Source organism: Erithacus rubecula (assembly GCF_903797595.1).
Source record: "Erithacus rubecula genome assembly, chromosome: Z".
Lineage (NCBI taxonomy): Eukaryota > Metazoa > Chordata > Aves > Passeriformes > Muscicapidae > Erithacus > Erithacus rubecula.
The window spans coordinates 5,194,483-5,216,136 of record NC_136661.1 but is presented as its reverse complement, the minus strand read 5'-3'; the positions used below and the strand labels follow the sequence as shown (position 1 = coordinate 5,216,136).

The 21,654-nt window shown below is 35.0% G+C and overlaps 1 protein-coding gene across 6 annotated transcripts in view; it reads right to left on the bottom strand.

Moving 5' to 3' along the window:
• PTPRD (protein tyrosine phosphatase receptor type D) overlaps nt 1–21,654 on the bottom strand; it is a 353,173-nt gene that overhangs the window by 19,290 nt on the left and 312,229 nt on the right. For all 6 annotated transcript variants that reach the window (XM_079329956.1, XM_079329958.1, XM_079329959.1 and 3 more), the window contains 2 exons: nt 16,782–16,901; nt 16,080–16,234 (listed from right to left, as the gene is read on the bottom strand). In XM_079329956.1, coding sequence (XP_079186082.1) covers nt 16,080–16,234; nt 16,782–16,901 — 275 coding nt within the window. The remainder of the gene's footprint in view (nt 1–16,079; nt 16,235–16,781; nt 16,902–21,654) is intronic.

Below are 21,654 nucleotides of genomic sequence, written 5' to 3'. Positions count from 1 at the left end.
TGAAAATTAAGTACATAGTATAGTAAGAAACAGTTTATAAACCCTCAAGATACTGAGATTAGCTACATTAAGAATATTTAAGAACCCCATGAACTGCAATTTTTTGAGCAAAATGGAAAGAAACAAAAATAATTATTACCCAGATTATAGAAGACAACTATATAAAATCCAAAACTTCTCACAGTTTTTATATTTTCCAGAGATACTAAATATCCTAAGTCCATCCTGAAATCAATACTCAAGGTCAAACACTTATTTCTTGCATGACACCTTAACAATCTTTGCCAATTACCAGCAAACTGAATTTTGTTGTAACCAAATCAGAAGGAAGTACAGAACAGAATGCTATTTTATCTAACATGAGGTAACTTTTCCTTCTATGACAGCAGATTTACATATTGGTAATCATGTATTCTTGCCATGGATTACTCCTCCAAGCAGCAGATCCTATTCAAAGAGCTGAGGAATTCTGCTAACAGAACAAATGCATCAATCTCAAGTTTTTTTGATGCAGCTCTGACAAGAATTAGCCAGTATTCTGCGTTTAAGAAAATGTACTATCAGTGATATTCATTAGTGGGTGTTGTAGAGAAGGAAAAAAAAAGAGAAAGAAAATGATGGCTATCCTAACTAAACTGTAGTTCATTTACCTTGTGTAATAAAACCTCTGCATATCAGGAAAACCTGCTGACATTAACACTGCGAAAAATCATAGAAAACACCCCAAAAAACTGTCTCACTATTGTAATTTTCCTTGGGTTTGTTTTTTTTTTTTTTTGTTTTTTTGTTTTTTGGTTTTTTTTTTGTTTTTTTTGTTCCTGTAATGAAAGTCAACAGAAGTTGCACACATTTGTATGTCAGATTGGTTTATATCAAGTTTTAAACAATTCCTTCAATGACAACTCTTCACATTCAGTTTTATCAGTTTAATAAGTGTGGGCCAAGTGAGAAATATAAAAGTTTGGCAATGCAGATTTTTAAAGTAATATAGAATATAGTTCTTCTTCCTATAATATATTAAAACTGCTGTTCCAACTTCATGTTTTTAAATGGATATGCCATTTTTCAAATTGAACATCAAAAAGGTCACAGCTGCAGATCACAACTGCAAAATCAAAAGCCAGTTAAAAGCTTGCACCTTTAGCTGGAATGAGCAATTTACAGTTCTTCTTTTCATGTTTTTTTTATCATTTGTATATTTATTTTTCCTATGAGCAAACTCAGAGCGTAATAGTTATTAACATACTCTAGCACAGAAGATATTTGGTAGTCTACAGGTTTATGCAGAAGTTGGGAAGATCATGAAAGCAGAGACAAACACATTATTATGAACTCATTTCATGGTAAGGAAGGGGCTGGTACCATACATTTATGGAATGGCTTCTTTAGGCTCTTGACACACATCTCTCTGGACCATTTTATTCAGTAAGATATTTTTACTCTTTTAAGGTGTCCACTACATTCTAGTTCTGCCCATTATAAATGAGCTGTGCATCTACCTAACTACTCTTTTGACTTTCACATAAAAATGGAACCAGTGAAGATTTTAACTTCTCTTTGAAATGTGCCCTTCCTGCCCCCATAACCTTCTAACTCCAAACTAAAATAGCTTATTATATAAAATAAACTATCTTATCCTAATTTTTCATCCCATTTCTCTTTCTCTTCTACTATTGCACAACCTTCTCAATATGATATGATACTGCTGGGAAACCACACAGCTCGAATCCTCTCTATTAAGCCACTGCAATATATATAAAAAAATCCCTATACTCATCAGCTAACCATGACAATTCAGCTAATAAGAATAATTTCACAAATTATTTCTACTTTTATTATTGACTTTCTTGCCCTTTTGGTTTGCATCTTCTCCTGTTGCTGTCAAACTTAGTATTTTTATTTCAGTTAGTGAAAGAACTATTATATTTCCAATCTGAAAATCTAGATATCTGTTAAATAGACAGGCCTATTAAGAAACTGTCACTGCTTCAAATATTGTCATCTACAGTATTATAACATTTGTTTTCAATTTCTAAAATCATGGCTCAGTCCCTTGAGCTGAAACATGCTTAATGTCCTGTGATGCAATACTGCTACAATAGCTACAATTCAAATAAGGAAAATGAAGAGGCATAAGGGGGACATTCTGAATTCAAATCACTGTATGAATGTGTTAAAGGTTGGCTTTTATGATTAATTTGTAGCTGCTTAAATGATGACCCTTTACTGATACTTCAGTGATTTGGCAAAGGAAGGCAATGTAATTACCAGTATTCGCAGATCATTTAATTGGAAACAAAGACACTAAAATATGGACCAAAAATCATGTAGGACATTTTTGACTCATATCAGGGGAAAATTTTATTGAATATTACTGTTTCAGATTGAATGAAGCTTGCATTTATAAAGTGAAAGTACATGAAATTGCTTGTGAAATGTGAAATATATAAAAAGGTCTGGATTTTATTGAGGAACTTCTAATGATTGATTAGATTCCAATCCCACAGAAATTCTGGAGTAGTTCTGACAAGAGCAATATTTAGATTATTTTCACATTTTGTGGTTAGGAAATTAGAGCAGAAAATCACCCCCCTGGCCAGGAAGCAGCAAAAAAGGCCCCTTACAAAATCACTGAACATCCTTTTGAAAAGAAACATCTGATCAAAATAACATAAAGACGTGTGCAGAAATGCAAATTGGAACTTCCTTTTACAAGAGATACTGGGTTGCTTCAAGAATTATATAGCAGCTGATAAGAGATCTCTGAGAATTTATCTGCAAGTGTACAGTGGCTTTCTTTCCCTTTCATTGCGTGGCTGGATACCAGACAACAAGAATGGTGTTCAGCACTTTCTTGGATGCAGTGCTTTACCAAAGACTTCACTGACTGAATTTTTTTCATCCCTAGGCTATGCATGGAGGCAACCATATTTATCACTGAAGTCACAAAAAATGTCTAAAAAAGAACATGGAATAAAAAAAATTGGACAACATGAGGATATTTCACTACAAGCAGATAAAGTTCAGTCTATAACTCTCCCTAGTTTTCCTAGGTAGTAGACAAAAGCATGGGACAGTCACAATCCAAAAGCCAGCCTGATATTTTTATTCCTTTATGGAGTTTTAATAAGATTTTTCCTTTCACTCTGCACATTTTCAGAATTCTAGTATTACCATAAATTCTTCAAATATAAACGCCCCAGATTTAAGCCCATATTTTTTTTAATATGCAGCTTCAAAAGTATAATAATGTTCAGGAAGTAAATTTGTTCTTCATCTAATCCAAAGTACAGCTCTGGAGAGATCAAGGATAAGAAGCTGTTTTACGAGATTGTAACTTGAACACAAAGAAACTCAAATACTAAAACATAGAGAATCAAAACTCAGAAAAATTTCTCTAACAAATCCCATGTACAGGAAATAATTGTTTGCTACAATAATTTTAAAAGCTGAATTTTCCATGCAGGCAAAAAAAGTAGCATTACTAATGTTCAACAAACTAAAAAAAAATTAAGAGAACCTTCTAACAATAACACTTCATTAGAGCATTTCAAATCCTCTCAACAGTCAAAAATTAATGTTACATAGAGAAGATGAAATGAAAATTACTTGTTCTTTACTTGCCAATGAAGAATTAGGATCATGAAATGAAATAATGAGAATTTCAAACAAACAGGAAGTAATTTTTAAAGTAGTACATAATTAAATTGTGAAACATTTTGTTACAGAATACCATGTCAGACGAAAAAAAAATTCAGAGAGGAAAGGATCAATTACAGGTTATTGAAAGTGTTAAAGACACAACTTCCCCTACATAAATCCTTTCATTAGATTTCACTGGAATTTGGATAGGGACTCTGAAAAATAACATTCTAGTCATGCCATGGGAGAGAAACTGAAATGCACTGTCTAAATTTGATGTTGTGATCCTACATAATTATAAAAGGCATAAGCATTCCATTTCCCAGCTGCAAATCAGTTCATCTTAAAACTCTTCTTTTGAATCAACACATCACCCTCCAGGTACTTGACACCCTTAGGAACTATTCCATTGAAAAGGCACAAATTATCTTAACTATTCTACCTGCTTCTTTCCTGAAATCATGAATTGTTGGTGAAAAAATATCTCTAACTGTTCTGCTTATGAGACGGAATAGCAGAAATTATACATATCTGAAAAGTTCATTGACCTTATTTCATACCACTTATTTTTCTTATCATGGTTCCCCTACAGAAATGATTGTTGCTTATATATAACAATACATGCCATAATCCTGCTTTCCAGAGGATTTTTGTATATACACCTTTCTTAATCACTATGTTTCCTGATTTCTTCAATTACCAAGACATATCAAGAAAAGACATTAACATAAACTCTATTCCTCTGTACTATTTTATCTGTGTACAAGGATTTACCATGATTTTTTATTTCAAAATTAATTCAGTCCTCAGATATTCTCCTTATCGTCTTACTTTTCTAAATACTATTTTTTATATGAATGTACTGATTTCTGTATTTTATGTCAGGTAACTATCCTAAATAAATCTTTTCTGTGGTATTTGTGGAGTTTCAGTGCGTACTATATTTTTTGTACTGTACAATGCCTTCTTGACATTATGCATTCCTTTAAAGAAAGAATGATCTAAAACTGACTGAAATAGTTTAGAAGAAGAAAGCATTTTAAGATTAATTTTAAAAACACATCTTACTGTGACTTGTTACCTTCAATTAAAGATAGATCTAACCCTGAACAGCTGTAGTAAATACAGAAAATGATATTTCTGAGTAATTTAGCAGAGGAAGTACAATGTGATCCTATCATCAATAAATAAAAGTGAAGATTGCAGCACAGCAGAGAAGTCAATGAACAGAAATTACACTGCTTGCTGTTAACATCTATTTGTTGCTTTCTTTGCAATTCAACCTGCTTTGCATCCTCAGGGTGGCATGTTTTAAGAAATAGCTTTATACTTTTGAATATTTCTTTGGGTGCTTTGATTACATTTTCATGGAGAAGAGCTATTACCATTTTGGTGCAAGTAATAAAAGGTGAAATGATGCCATCTGAAAATGAATTAAAAACTGTAGGAAGAAATGTGTTCTGTAGTACTGGATAACCAGAAAACCTTGAAATTACTTGCTAGTCACTAATATGATTTCAAGTTTCAGAGCCTCTTGTATTCCTATTGTGGCCAACAATTGTTTCTTTTCTTAACAGCAGCTGCCCTTGGGATTTTTTTCTGGTTGGGTTTTAGATGGAACAGTGATGAAGTCTGAGGTTGTCATCCAGACACAGGACTTCATCTGGTAAGTGTGAAATAAAAGGAAGGCGTTACCAGCATGACTCTATAGTCCACATTTTTACATTTTTTTTTAGTACCAATCACTGTACCAAGTTAAAAGTCCTTAATGAATCTCTCTACAATTTTTTAAATCATTATTTTTTAAATATATATTTTAAAATTTTTTCTCCCTCCCCTGCTCCCTTTACCCTACTCTGAAAACTTGGAAATAATCAGTAAATTAGTCTTGGACTTGAAGCTGATACGACTTTAGTAGGGGACCTATTGTGTTGGACCTCCATCTCAGAATGTCTTTTCATTTTCAACCAAAAACTGATATACCTACAGGATACATTCAGACAATAATACAAACACTTCTAGATTTGGTTTAAACTGAATCGGTTGCCATACAGCATTAGTGCAGTGAGATGCTACACAGTAGAAAACGGAATTAAAATATCTAAGGCTTCTCTGATGAGCTCATATGAAGGCTAGTCCTGTTATTTTTAGATCAAGCAGTGAAAAAAATAAATACCCTTTTCAATACCTGACAATACTCCACTGACCACTGAAGAGCTTGGTTACTGGTACTAGTTACAACATTTCTTAAGCTTTGAAACCTTTACACCAACATGAATTCTCTGTAACACATAAAATCAGGTTGTGAAAGGTTAATACCACTAAGCATTTCACATTTCTTAACCACAATTTTTCATTTAGAGGTTAGACACTAATCTCTTTTTTTTTTCAGGATTTTGAACTTATGAGCAAGTGTGGCAAGTTATAATGGAAATAATGGGAGTTTTAGTGTAGAAGTTTCAAGGTAGCTGTAAAATGAGCTTGGATTGTATAATGACATTAAAAATTGTTTATAAAATTAATGTGAAAAAAATAAGACATCACAATGCAGAATTTATTTGGAACAGCAGTCACTGAAAAAATCTGATAATAACTGATGAGACCCTGAATTAAGTCTATAAAAGTATGAAAAATGAAGAAAGATTAATATTCAGGGCAGAATACTGATTGGAAAGCCTCCATGAAAAGATAACAGGACTATTTTTAAAACTGCATTTTACTTCTAGAGACACGGGGAGAGGATTTAAAGAGACTTTCATGCTGATTACTTTAGATAAAAATACAGCCTGTTTGAAGATAGCCAAACATGTCGGGTAGCCAAGTTGATGCAATGTGTTCCAGCATACTCTGTGTCTATGGATATTCCGGAATTTAATGTAGGTACAGCTGGGAAATCTCAGAGATACCCCTTTCCAGAATTCAGCTATTGGGTTATAAAAATATTTTCACATTTCCTGCAGATGGCTGGATTATTTTCTTCACTCATAATTTTAATTCAGAATTCATTACGGACAGCTGCTGGCTCTGATAGAACCTAATTGCTCTTTTACTAGACTCAGCTGCAAGCAGTCAGATTTCCTTTTCCTTTGTAGAGTATATTATATATAAACATGGGTGGGGAGAAAAATAACCAATTAACTAAATACATATGGATAAAATGACTCACTAAGAGTGCTGATCAAATAATGTATCAAACTATAGCTTAGGTCAAAGGAAATTACAGGCCTTGTAGGACATGATAATATATATGGAAATAATTATCAGTACCAACATATTTGTAATTTGAGATAACATATGGAAAAGGCATTGCCTTTGTTAAAAAAATCTTACAGACAATTATTACATTTTAATGAGAGGCAGGTTATTTCATCCAGCAAAAAGTCATCAGTGTTCAGCAGACCTGCTCAATTGAAACCATTTGTTAGCCAAATCAAAGTCAGGCCTCAGTATGTCCACTGGGCAACTTAGAAGAAAATGTGGTGTAATCATGGAACTATTTTTACTGCCTTACTTCTTATTACAAAAAAAAACGAAATAAAAAACCCCAAAAAACCCAAAAACCAAAATGAAACAAAACAAAAACCAAACAAAAACCAAACAAAAAACAAAACAAAACAAAAAAACCCCGAAAACAAAACAAGCCAAACCAAACCAAAAAACAAAATAAAATTAAAATAAAACCCTCCAGCAAACAGTTACTTTTACTCCGGCTACCAAAAAAGGAGTATGTCAAAAAGGAGAGAACAGAGACAGCCAGCAAAAATGTCAAGGATGTGAGAATTCCCTTCTACCTGCCTCCACATAAGAAATACTGGAATGGGTTAGAGCATTTTGATAATCCAGTTTTTTATGATGGATGAAGTCAGGGAAAAGGTGTAGACATGTAAAACATGAAACAGCATTAAATAACACATTTTTTAATCCTTTTATCCAAAGACATTTAGTGAAATGAAGGGATGCGCTTAAATTAAAGGTAAATAAATATCTTCTAACATATGTGTGTAAAACTACTTAAAAAAGGAAAAAGACAGTCACACTGCTGGTTTTGTTTCTTTGAAATGTGTGTGCAGTCCTGAATACAAGCAAAAAAGTTTCTCTAGTTAGCTAGAGGAATAAAGGGCAAAAGAATCGAAATTCTCATAAAGCAAGGCTAAAATAGTCACTAACTGCTTGCTGCTGGAGAGGAAACTTTACTGAAATATTGTTGACATTGGAGTTTCGAACTTTCCCCTGAAAATTCTGACATTTGCCATTGTCAGAACAGGATACTGGCCTAGACAGAACACTGATTCTATCAAGTAATAGCATTGCCTATGTTCCTTTACAGATTTCTGACTGCTACCAGAAACAAATCTTGCCCTGTGCAGTCACAGCAGCTTTTTAGGATTTCAAAAGATAATCCAGCCCTGAGTCACACCACTGGGGGGTATAATCCCCTGAACCACAGGCTGAGTGCCAACCAAATATAGCTTTCTACACATATGACGGATTTAATCAAAGAGACCACAAGTAGGTGTTTTCCATTATTTGAACCTGCATGATGAAATATTGCTATTACTTGTTATTTATATGTTTTTGAATTTTAATAATGGTTTCAGTGATACAATCTGAGTTTTAATGCCTATAAACAAGAGAAGCATATACTACAGCAACTAATGTTCAGGTTTTAGAAAGGGCTTGTTTGCTGTGCAGAATTGGTTTCTAACTGAAGACAAAAATTGAAAGTGGATCTGTATCAGTTTACTTGTGTTTGACACCTTATGGAAGATTTACAGATAATATAGCATAATATTTTCCTACTCAAACAGAAAAAATCCTATCAAGGCAAATTTTGAAGGAGCTCATACACCATCACATTAACTATGGTATGCTAATTCTTGTCATGCTCATACTTTCAGGTTTTCATCTGCAAGTACCTAAATTTATGGAAAAAAATTGAGACCTGAGCTAATAAGAAAACTGTTAAGTTGAAGAAAGATGAGCTGGAGAATTGTATATTTGCTATCAAGAAGATTCTAACTAGTGACACTCAAATTTGAAACAGAGAAAAGAAAATCTAGCATTACCCACCCACCACTCTCAGCATATAGATGGAGACACTACCTTTTGTCTGTACACTTGCATGAACATATCCCAGTAATTACATAAGAGCTATTCAACATAAAATATCCAGGGCCTTCAGCATGTTCAACATAGTATCTCCAGGGTCTCCAACTGTAAGGGTTCCAGAATCTGCATTTTCACAACCTTGAAAGTTTTTATGGTCAGGATATGAAGGCAAATCCAAATTCCTATTTGTGACATCTCCTGTCCATGTGTGCAATAACATTCATTACAAAATTACCAAGGAGTGTCTTGCTATACCAATTTCTTCCATCTAGCCTTTATCAACCATTTTTTCTAGACTCTTTCTCTTTTTCCAGTAGATTTGCAATTCCAAGAGCTGATCAAAGACAGGGAAGCCATCCAAAATTTTCTAATTTAAGAGAATCCAGTTCCACTTCCTTAAAAAGAGATCAAGCATCCAAGGCATAAACACTGAAAACCTTATCCTCTATATGTTGAAATGAAATAATTTCTAAGAATAAAGGTATGTGTAGAAATGAAACTATTCCCAGTCAGTTACTATGATTGCATGGTCTCAGCTGCTGAGACTATTAATACAGATGAAATACAAGGAAAAACATGGACATTAACTTGCTGCTATATTTTTATATTAAGAGGAACTAAATATTTCAAACAGGATCACCAACTATATATCTCAGGATCACCAACTATACATCTTTTCAATCGGAGATTCTAGTAACAATCTTATCCTTCTCTGCTTTCTATAAATGAACAATGACTATGAGAAAAGAAAATATTTATGAGATGTACAGTGATCTACAGCTAACAGCTGAACAGTAAACAGCCTTTCAGTGTTTTTCTTACAGAGATGATACCCAGCACAGTTTAATACTCATTAGCAACTCAATAACTTTTGGACAAAGACATGTGGGTAAAGCAGGGAAAATTTAGAATGTCTGTGATATTAAAATATTTGGCATACTAAAATGCATTCACTGTCTTTTCCTCTCTAGAGCTTTCAGCTGTCCAAGGAAGCTAGGAAAGGTCCTGGATTGTTCTCAGGACAGGGAAAGAGAATGGATGAGGAATATTACAGTATTTTTCAATCTTACTTGTGTTATTTCTGAATATGTTCTGGAGAGGATTTTTTTCCCCCACCGTGAAAAAGGATAGGCAGTCATCTCCAACCTACTCACTGCAAGGATTAAAAAATGAGCACTTGTAAGGCAAAAGAAGCAGTTCAAATGATACAGAAGTGAAATAAAACAATCCACTGGAAAATCATTGCCTTTGATAAGTATATTTTTTCTTAAATATTCTACTTTTTTATTCACAAGCACTGAAGAAAAATAAGGTAAGTATTCTACTTTAGGAAATGGAATATCATATAGTGTTTTGCTATTTTTTTAAGATTATCTTGTTTTTCACTTTGCTTACTGGTTATGTTAGTGTAGTCAGACAGAAATTTACTTAAATAGTCACATCCCTCCAAATATTAATGTTTTTTGTTAGCATTACCAGCATTAACAGTACCTGCCAAAGCTTGAAAAAGTATCTTAGAGATATGCCCCTTGGTGCTGGTATTAAAAGAAAGATTCAAGCATATGGGATTGCACTAACACGTTAAGCTTTTAGGTAGTGTTACTGAACCAACTACTAAAGTTTCTGTGATGTTTTGAAAACATCGTGGCATAAAATTCCAAACACCCTCCAGTACTGGTTTATTGTGATCTGATTAGCACCTGTTTGCCTGCACTAATCCAACTTCAAACAAAAATGTGTGTTTACCCCGCTATCATTAGACCACACATTAGAGTCTCACCAATGTGGAATCCTAGGATTTAAGCCAGCATTTTTTCATTAAAGAAATAATTTTTTTCTAGATGGCTCTGCAAATTAGGGCCAGTCATGCAGAAAGACCAGTGGGATTGTGGTATTAGTCAACTTCTGTGCAAAGAGACTGAAAGGGTAATCTTAACATATAACTGTAAATGAAAAAAAAAAAAACATCTATGTATAACTACTTCAACCACCACAGAAATATCTTCAGACAAGTTACTCTAAATACGGCAATCAAACTTTGAACACATTGTGTAAACTAACTACAAACAGGATGTGATTGCTGAATTTCATTTCTGTATTTTATTTATCTGCTTTTTTCTTCCAAATCTCACCCTGAGAATAAGGATCATGGAAAATTTAACTCAGCCTTGACTGAGGCTCTACTGAACTATCTTCCCTGGTTGATATGGACTTTATCTTTTTTTTTTGGTAAAGAGTACAGTGGAATTATACATTTATGTTATGACAACTACATCTTTTCATGGAGGTAGTCCTTATATAATATCTGATTACTTAAATTAAAAAATCTGTATTTTGATTAGGCTTTGATGTTTCCCTTGGTATTCCATAATTCTTTCAGCAATGACCTATGCTTTTTTCCCCTTAAAATTAACATATCTGTGAATGTATTTTAGCTACCCTTTCCACTTAAAATCCTGCCAACTTTTCTGCACAAGTGTGCTGGTTTTGGCTGGGGTAGAACTTAATTTCTTCACAGACTTTTTCCCTCTGTTTCAGTGTGTGGTGCAGCTGAAGGAAGGTTGGGAGGAGACACAGATGACCCAAACTGACCAAAGGGATATTTCACACCATATGTCATCATGCTTAATATAGGGAGGGGGGGAGGGGAGGGAAGAATAAGGAAGGGGGAGACATTTGGAGTGATGGTATTTGCCTCCCTGAGTCATCATTATGAGTGATGAGGTTCTGCCTGCCCATGGGAAGCACTGAATAAATGACTGAATTCCTTGTTTTGCTCTGTTTGTGTGGGCAACTTTTGCTTTCCATATTAAATTCCTTTTATCTCAACCTATGAGTTTTCCAGCTTTTACTCTTCTGATTCTCTTCCCAATCCAGCTGGTACAGGAGTGAGTAAGCAGTTGTGTGGGGATTGGCTGCTGGCTGAGGTTAAACCACAGCCACAAGTAAGAGCTTTGACTGGTAGAATGTCCTTACAAAATTCTCAATGTTTTTGACTTCTATATTAGATTCCAATTCAATATTGTACACACAATCAAACCATTATAAAAAGTAGATGTCTAAATGAGATGCAAGGATGCCTGTTGCACATACATTTGTAATAAATAATTAACAATGTTTTAGAAAGTCTGATCATATTTCTGTATTTCTTTGCTATCATCACACAATTATTAAGAAGATTACCATTTCAATATCTTTGATGTACATTTATCGGAACGCAGCAAGTTTTGTAATGTAGTAGAATGTAGTATGTACATTCTCAGTTAATTTCAATAGATAGATAGATAGAACTAGTTTTCTTTTTCTAGTCACTGTTATGTGAACAGAGATTGTTCAAGTATCTACAGGGTGAGTTCTTCAGTAGTCAGGTGTTTTCAGCTCAGACTTCTTCCCATTAAGCACACTGTAATTACCAAATAATTTCTTCACACATGCAAAAACAATTTCCTGGGAACAGGATATTAAAAGTCCTTAACAAAAAATGAGGCTTTGATATAAAGTGGCATGGGACCACTCATGAACCAAGAATCAAGAATCCAGGATATTCAGGAATGCTGATTCTCTACTGGACATTTAGCTGTACCCCAAAACCATTTAATCCCTTAACATGAAATGGACTGAAAGACAACTGCTGATCAGTATTAAGGCAGATGAGTAGATATGCAGTTAAGGAAAAGCTTGGGCTAACCATTTCACTTGCAATACCTACCTATAAATACAGAATAAATAGGGGGTTACTTTGTTAAGTATCAAAATACAGACAGCTGGCTCTTGTATTCCCCACCCACACAGGGTGAGAATTAAATTCTTCCTGTACTTAGTTGTCTGATAGCTTTGTTTTTCAGTTTCTACGGTTTTAAAATTTCCAGAAAAAGGCTTCCACAGATTCTTCAAGCCTATTCTTTCTTTTTATCAAACACATTTTGAAAGGCAACTCCTGTTCTGTTTTTACTTCTGTAACATGTCATTATTATAATTTCCTGAGCTCTGATAGTTTGGTAGTTACTAGAAGAAATAAAAGAGAAGGTATTAATGATGTCTCATATGGCTTAAAATTGCCACTATAAATCCTGTGTTCTTTGTAGAAACTAAACTCAGATTACTACTTCAATGAGATACCATTGAAAATACTGTCTACCATAGGCAAAGGATATAAGATATGGTTCTGTATTATATTGTTTGGCTCTAGTTAGAAAAGTCTTAAGTACTTTTTAAATCTGGATGATGAAATGGGGGAATTTAATGAAAAGGGATTTAGGTAGCTCCTGAACACAAAATGGGAGACAGTGACAGACAAGATACAGAACAAGGACAAGAGGAGTATTAAAAAGACTTCAGAGGCAGACTAGGGGACAGGAAAGGAACAAATGAAAACCAAGAAGTTTGTCAAAAGCATCAAAATATCTCAGTGGAAAACAGCGACTAGGACAGGGCAGTTAAAGGAGATCCTTGGAAAAATTAGAATGACAATTACCATTAGAGTGACAATCTTACTTCAGAAAAAACTACTAAGGAAGGTGGGAATATACTTCATTAAACAGTTCAGCAATGTGATATCAACACTGAAAAAGTTAAGAAAACAATGGAATTTAACAAGTATATTAAGGCATTAAGTATATACTTAATGGGGTCCACAGAATAAGGATCAGTCCAGATTTGGAGAGAAAAAAATTGATAAAAGCATTAAATGATTTATAGTTAGCAAAGGAAAGACTGGAAGGGAGAAACTTACAAAATGAGCAACAGAGAAGAGAAGGGAAAAAATGGAAAGCAGATACTAGTTAAAAAACAGATAATGTGCAGAACTTTATCTGCTCTAAATTCTTTTTTTATGAGCTTGAAATTAAATGTTTATGCATGCCCAGTACTTTAATTTCAAACCAAATGGGAATGATTTTCATGTTGCTGTATGGAAGATAGATCCTTTAGCCTAAAAATACTGTGGTGATGCTCAATAGTTCCTTTATTATTATTATTATTATTTTTTAAAACCAATTTAATACAATAGAATCATAGAGTAACCTGACTTGGAAGGGACCCACAAGGATTATGAAGTCTGACTCCTGGCCCTGCACAAGACAGTCCCTAGGAAATTATATTGAATTCAAAATAATAAGGCAATGCAAATCTCTGAATGTTACTACAGTATGCCTGAGAAGTGACACATTAACATTACTATTGTGAGAAATACTTTAGTCACCTCTATCAGTCTATCAGTTGGATAGTCAACACATTACATTGAGGAGTTAATTAGCACATCCATAAACTTTGGACTGTCCAGAACACTTGATGATAAATTTCCAGCCTGTTTTAATCAAAGAGAAATACATTTCTAGATTTTTGAAACCCAGTCTCATTAATTCTGCTCATAGACAAATTGTTAGGAGTGGAATTTCAAAACCTCGCTAAAATAGTAGCATATGTAAAGGTCTTTTTTTCAAAGGTTAAGTGGTATGAAGTGACTGAAACCCTAGTCTCAAGTAACTATACATAAGGCAAAAAGCTTATGTTTAGCAGATTATGCTTATTGCAGGTAAATTATTGATTTATAAATTTATAAATTAATAGGAATTTGGGATAAAAAAGTCCCTCAGGCATAAGATCATACTGCCTAACATGACAACCACTTTCAATGAAATGTGCAAGCAAAACTAATGAGAAAGAGAAAATAATGGCCTTGTACTTCATCAGTACCACTGAGTGATAACAATCAATGCATTTCATTTCATCTTTTCCAATGACTAGCCATAAAAACTGATTTAATTTGCCTATTTTTGCACTGTGGCAATTTAGGCTATTATAGTAACTTAACAGATTTTCTAGAGTAGAAAGATTAATTTCTTCTATTAAGTTTAGTTTTGATTTAGAGTATAGCATCTTCACTGTTGAGTGACTTTGGAGGTATGCTATATATGGATCAAGCTAATGAAATTCTATCTGAGGAAATCTAAAATCCTAGACAATAATCAAAATGTTTTAAGACCCTGTAAATGCAAGTATAAAAATATTTGTCTCCATTAAAGAAAAACTCAGCAGACTTTATGAATATATTTGTGCTGTTATTTATAATTGTTCCACATTTTTAATCCTGGTGTTTCAATAAACATTTAATATCTGTGCTCCATGTTCTCTGGTATTTCGTAAACAGTCTGTGCCCTTCAACATTTAAGTTCTTGTTATTTTGTGCTCCTGTGGAATTTACTCTTCTGTCTTGTATACAGGAGCCTCTTTCAATCACTTTATGATTAAATTATCGGATTCCATGGCTGGTTTATCAATATGATGAGAAGTCAAAACCATACATGGTGGTATGCTGTAATTACTATTCCTTTCGTGGATGACAGAAGCAAGACTGGTTTCAAATATGCTAAGCATTTGTAACTTCAGCAATCCATGTGTAGTAACTCTCAGCCTTAGTAACTGAAGGTATTCCAAAATTAAGGTCACAAGAGACAGTGATCTTAGGAACATGCTTTGAAAAGGGCGACACAGCAAGCTATATGACAATGATAATGACAACACAGCCCTGGAATGAGAGAACTCATCCTGGAGTTTATTTCTACCAGAACTGGTACATCTGTTCTGATGATGTACTTATCATCACGATTTTAAGGTTTTCTCAAAGATCTGTTCAGGAAGTTCCAAAGAAGCTGTATCTCTTCCTCTTTGTTTTCCTGAGCCCCAAAACACGAAGAGCAGTTGATTTTTTTCTTCCTGTTTCATAAATTCATACCTTATAATGCCTGAAGAGGTTTGCTACTTTGCAAAAGAGCATGGAGCACTCATTTCCGTGGAAGTGAGTTCAGCTTATTCCCCAGGTAATTCCCTTGCATTTTCAGATCCCTAAAGTCCTAAACTGACAATTTAACCTTGAGTACAGATTCAGGTTTTACCTACTTTCAATGAAACTTTGAATTTATCTATCTTAATTCTCATGTTTGCTACTTTCTCACACAATCTAAGTAATAATTTCAAAAAGTGTTTAATTGCTTAAATTTTCTTCAATACTTAGGCTTTTAAGACAATAGCACCCTCTTCCTTTGTCACATCACATTCTGAATGCCACAGATACATTTGTATTCTCCCTGCAGAGAGTCTCCCTGGAGATTTTTCAATGTTCTAAAATTAAATTAATTGCACATAGACCAAATAAAATAATTCTAGTCTACCCAAGTCAGCAGTGCCATACTCAGGTGCTTGATTTGCATGCAGCCTTTTTCTTTGACAGACTCAGAAGTCTATTTGAAAGAAAATCATACTTTCATCTGGAACAAAACAGAAAGCGGTAACCCTGACAAACCATACTTTGAAGAAAATCCTGGGCTTACCTGCAGTGCACAACCATAGGTCCAGCATCAGGGGGGTTGCAAGTCTTGACTCGCCGCAGGAAGGCTAAGAACGGTGTTGGGTGCTCTGGGACACCATGGTCAGGCCAGGCAGTGAACTGGAATTGCCTCACTTCCCTTTTCTCACTTGAGCCATTCTATGAAATTTAAAAGTCTCGTGTCAAAACCGCACTTGAGATGATATTGGCACTTTTCAGTGAAACAACTACAGAAATATATATACCAGTAAAAATTGTTTAAATATTTGGGGCCAGCATGAAAAGGAACTCATGCTATGGAGGAAAAATCCAAATTACAGATTTAAACACTGTAACATCTTTAACCGTACTGTGCACTTGTGCACCACAAGCGCCACAGACTTAGAATTCAGGTTTTTCATGAGGAGAGCTTTGCACTAACTTACAAAACTTCATATTATCAAGAAAATGCACTCTGTAGAAGTCTGTTCAGAGCTGTTAGAAGGAAACAAGGGAGAAAAGTGAAAGGAGGGGAAGGAGAGGAAGTGAATAAGGAAGTAAGGGAAAAGGGCACGCAGGTAAGGCAGGCAAGGCAGGAAGCAAAAGGAAGGAAGAGAAGGTGACAGGAGGCAGGCTGGTGATAGGAAGGAAGTAATGGGAGGGGAGATAAAAAACTGCCAGCCTTTCAATTAAAAAACATATAGTAAATATATGTAAGTATATATACCTTGTAAAGTGCAAATGTACGAACACAGTATGTTGCCAATTCAACAGTGTCTGAAAGGGTCACTTGGATTAGTCCATAAGTTTCTGTGCCTCTGCTTGGCCAGTATTGATCACACTTCACCTGCAGTGGAAAATATGTTATCATTTAATACTGAAATTTACTCAATATCTGATTGTATATCACCACAAGTTTTAAAAGTATGTGGAGACAGAATGGCCAGCTTCCAACGCAATAAATTCATTTCATCATCCACAAGAACTGCTCTTCTGGTATTAGATTATATAATGTCTTCTTCCATAATGGGCACGTTCAGTAGGACAGATAATTGAGAAATGCTAATAAGCATAGATACACTGAAGAAAAAAACAATTTATAGAAGCTTAAAGTATGATCTATATCTTCACTTTTCACACTCCATAATTTAATAACAGTACTAATCCCTTCAACATAGATGGAACATTTTTAGTATTTTCCATATGTTACATTACTCCCCAAACTTATAAACTACTGCTTTGATGCTAATATTTACTATATACAGAAACAGTTCAGTACAAACACGTATTATTTTAGAAATAATTTCAGCACACTGATAAATGAAAGGGCATCAGCAACTATTAAGTGGACTGCGAGGAAAAAAAAATCATTCTGAGAACAGTGCTCATCAGAGAGGAAGCATATAATGAAATTGGGTCCACAGGCATTTAAAAACATGGTTTGGCAGAGAGTTCATCCATCAAATCTTAAAACATGAAACATTTAATTCTTAATGAATCTTGATTTTAAAATGCCACAGTTTAGAATATCAAAAAATGCAATAATTCTGTGTAAGATAACACATAAGAGAACTGTATTTTTATCACCATTGCTAAGGCAATGAAAACTGTTAAGAAAATAAAAATTCTGAAGCCCTAAACCCACCATAAAATGTAGTATAAAGAAGTATGGGGGTCAAGTAATTTAAAACATTTTACTTTCAGTGGCTGATGGGTGAAATAGAGTCAAACCCTGTTCTATTTATAACAATATATTCTTACCAATTAGCCCTGCCTACAGTTCAGAAAAGAACTGAATTCCAGTAACAGTACATTGTTTTTGTTTAAAGAAATGTCTTCATTAATCACTCCAAGCCAGACTCATACCAAATCCAATGAGAATACACTAAATGTACAAAACAACAATAGCAGAGTATTGCACAATATTTCCAACAAAAAAGTGAATTGTCCTGCTACTCAACATGAGAAACTGATTATTTTCCCAAAATGGAAAATTAAGATACGCATCTTTGAAACTTGTGTGTTCTCCAGGTTCTTCATTTTGCATAACAATTATTGAAAAAAGACTTGGTATGCTTTCCAACTCTCCAGACCCAAACAGCTTTTGCTCACAGATCATTATATTTTGAGGCTCAGAGGTCACAGATCATTAATGGTTCACAAATCACAGTGTGAGAACAAGTCATCTAGATAGAGATGAAAAAAAATCTAGCCACTGAAGCAGGTGATAAGAATTCATTAGTGGCAAAAAAAGGGAAACAATTTTTTACACCAAATGATAGTTTAATTTAGAGATTAGGAATTGAAACAAAGTAACTAAGATATTTATTGATACTGCACTATTAAAAAATGGGATTGGGAGTGAAAAAACTCTCTTATTGAGCAATTAAATAATTACTTCATTGTGTGATTTAGTGAAAGTATTGCAAATAGTTCACAAATACCTGTTATATATTTGCCAGATTCCTATTACTGGCCCCCTTGGTCTTTGCAAGCCAAACTGAAAAGCAGGTTTTCAACTGAGATATTTAAATATAATTATAGTAAGTCTAGTTTCACTTTATTATTAAAATAGAAGCTGTGCAACATGTCCATATTGGTCACCTGTATTTTAAACAAACAAGCTGTGGTTTATTATTCATTAATTCCCACAGTATCACACATTTTTTTCATGGAAAGTGTTGACACATAACAACTGTGATTTTTAATCTTAGCACCTATAGATCTAGGGTAAACCTTTGACTAAACCTGAGTTTTCTGAAAATTAATACAAATGAATCTTAATTGAAACGTGAGAAGAGTATAGCTGTGCCTTTGAACACCTACATATGTTACTCTCGTCTTCACCCTGCAGATCTCACATATAAATTGTATGCTCACGGAAGCTCTACCAGCTTCCAGAAAGCATTCCTGAAAATTAACCAGCTTCTGTTTGCAAACAACAAAATCTGACCAGCTTGAAAATAACAAAAAATGTTTATTTTTATTTTGTAGAGTAGTCTAATGTTAAGAATACACTCAGACTTAGAAGGCTATAGACAACTGCTCCTTTTCAGTTAGGCCGGGGAAAAATAAATGTGGTTTTTTTTTTTGTTGTTGTTTTTTTTTTTTTTATGTACTAGTTTATCTAACATAAACTTCAATAATGGTACAATTTTTCAAAAATACTTTCTGTGAAGATACATGATGCAGAGGACTGCTGCTGGAAGCAGACACTAAGTGTTCAATAAGAAAGTCAATTTGTAGTGCAGTATATATATTATTTGAAACTGGAAACTGATGAAAATAAGTATCAATTCTTTTAGAAAAAAAAACTGATTTCAGGTTGATGTGGAATTGACCTTCTGGAAGAGCACATGAAGCGTAAGTTGATTGAACTGCATCTTCTGTTCCTTTTGCTTATTGATTTTTCTCAGAACAAGAGGTCTTCTTCAGAGATGTGTCCTCATGTGCCTCCTACCCTCTTTTGCTTTGTGATCATAAACCTTATATTCCCAATACTCCTAACAATTTAGAGTCCAATTTATCTTTGTGAGAGATCAAACAATGTTTTCTATTGGACTTCACTGGCAGCAGAGGACTAGATAATAAAAATTAATTGGTAAGACACTACTTTCTGAGACAGAGTTCTTTCCAAATGTTTTATTCTATGTTAAGATCGTAGTCTTCAGCTCTTGAAATGGGAGAGGTTACATATTGTATGTTCTTTTCAGAAAAAAAATCTCAATCCTGTTGAGTCATCCAAAATTAAATAAATTTTGAAATTTTTTGCCAAAAGTGTTTTTGCTTTAGCTTTTTGATCTGTGTTTAATTTCTCTGTAGTAAGAGTAATTTCTTCCTTGCTTGTATAAATTATTTGGAAAAAAAAAATTCATGTAGTAAAGTAGTGTGATGATAATACTAGCCCTCACCAGAAATACAATTACAATGTTTTTAATTGTCACAGTTATTTTCTACTATACCTTTGATGAGCCCTCACCTCATACTCATCATCTTTCCCTTATCCATGTAGCTCTGAGTTCCAAGGATTGATCTTTGCCCTAGAAGAACATATTCAGCTGCACCCAATCAGAGTTTTTCTGTGCCACTAACTGAATATACATGGGAAATTAAAATAGAGAGTACAATGGAACTGATTAAGGGGCCTGATATCTTAGGCCTTATCAAGCAGAAGCTATGGGAGAGACAGACACAAGGTAACTGTTCCCTGGGCAAGAAGTGACCGAGAAACATGTGAAACTTTAACCAGGTGACGTATAACCAATGGGAAATTGTTACCAAAAATAACCCTATATAGGAGCCCTACAAGTAAACCCCTATAAATAGGGTTACCCTCTGTATCCTCAATAAATTTGGGTTCTGATCACAACTCTCCCTCTCTCCATTGCCAATACACATGAGAACAGCTTTCACCAGTAATTATGTAATGTTCTCTTGCCTGCCACTAAAGATGGCAAGATGAATGAAGCAGACACATGAGTGTGAAATAACTTACTGGTGATTTAGATGAGTGTTTTGTTTAAAGAGAAATGAAATTACAAGTACTTACAAGCATACCTGTTACTAGAACTTTATCACAGAATCACAGAATCATTAGTTTGGAAGAGACTTTCAAGATCATCAAGTCCAACTCATGCTCTAACACCTCAACTAGACCATGGCACTGAGTGCCATATCCAATCTTTTTTTAAACACATCCAGGGATGGTGACTGCACCACCTCCGCAGGCAGAGAATTACAGTACTTTATAATTCTTCCCATAAAAAAACTTTTTCCTAATATCCAACCTTATTTTCCCTTGGCACAGCTGAAGACTGCCCTCTGGCTCTGTCAGCTGCTGTCTAGAGAAAGAGACTAACCCTACCTGACTACAAGCACCTTTCAAGGAGCTGTAGAGAGTGATGAGGTCACCCCTGAGTCCCCTTTTGTCCAGGCTGAACACCCCCAGCTCCCTCAGCTGTTCCTCACAGGGTTTGTGTTCCAGCCCCTCACCAGCCTTGTTCTCTCCTCTGGACACACTCAAGGGTCTCAAGGTCCTTCCTAAACTGAGGGGCCAGAAGTGGACACAGCACTCGAGGTGTGACCTCACCAGTGCTGGGTACAGGGGAGGAATGACCTCCCTGCTCCTGCTGGCCACACTGTTCCTGACACAGGCCAGGGGCCATTGGCCTGCTTGGCCACCAGGGCACATGGCTGGCTCAGGGTCAGCCAGCTGTGCCAGTGCCCCCAGGTCCCTTTCTGCCTGGGCACTGTCCAGCCACATTTTCCTCAGCCTGTAACACTGCAGGGGGCTGTTGTGGCCAAAATGCAGGACTCTGGACTTGTTAAACTTCATCCCATTGGACACTACCCATCCATCCAGCCTCTCTAGAGCCCTTCTACCTTCCAACAGATTGACACAGGCTCCAGCTTAGTGACATCTGTAAATGTCATCAATAAAGTGTTTAACAGGACTGGCCCCAGCACAGACCCCGAGGGACATCACTGTTGACTGATCCCCAGCCAGATGCAGCACAGGTCACCACCCTCTGGGCCCGGCCATCCAGCCGGTTCCTAACCCAGCACAGAGTGCTCCTGTCCAAGCCATGGGCTGTAGCTTT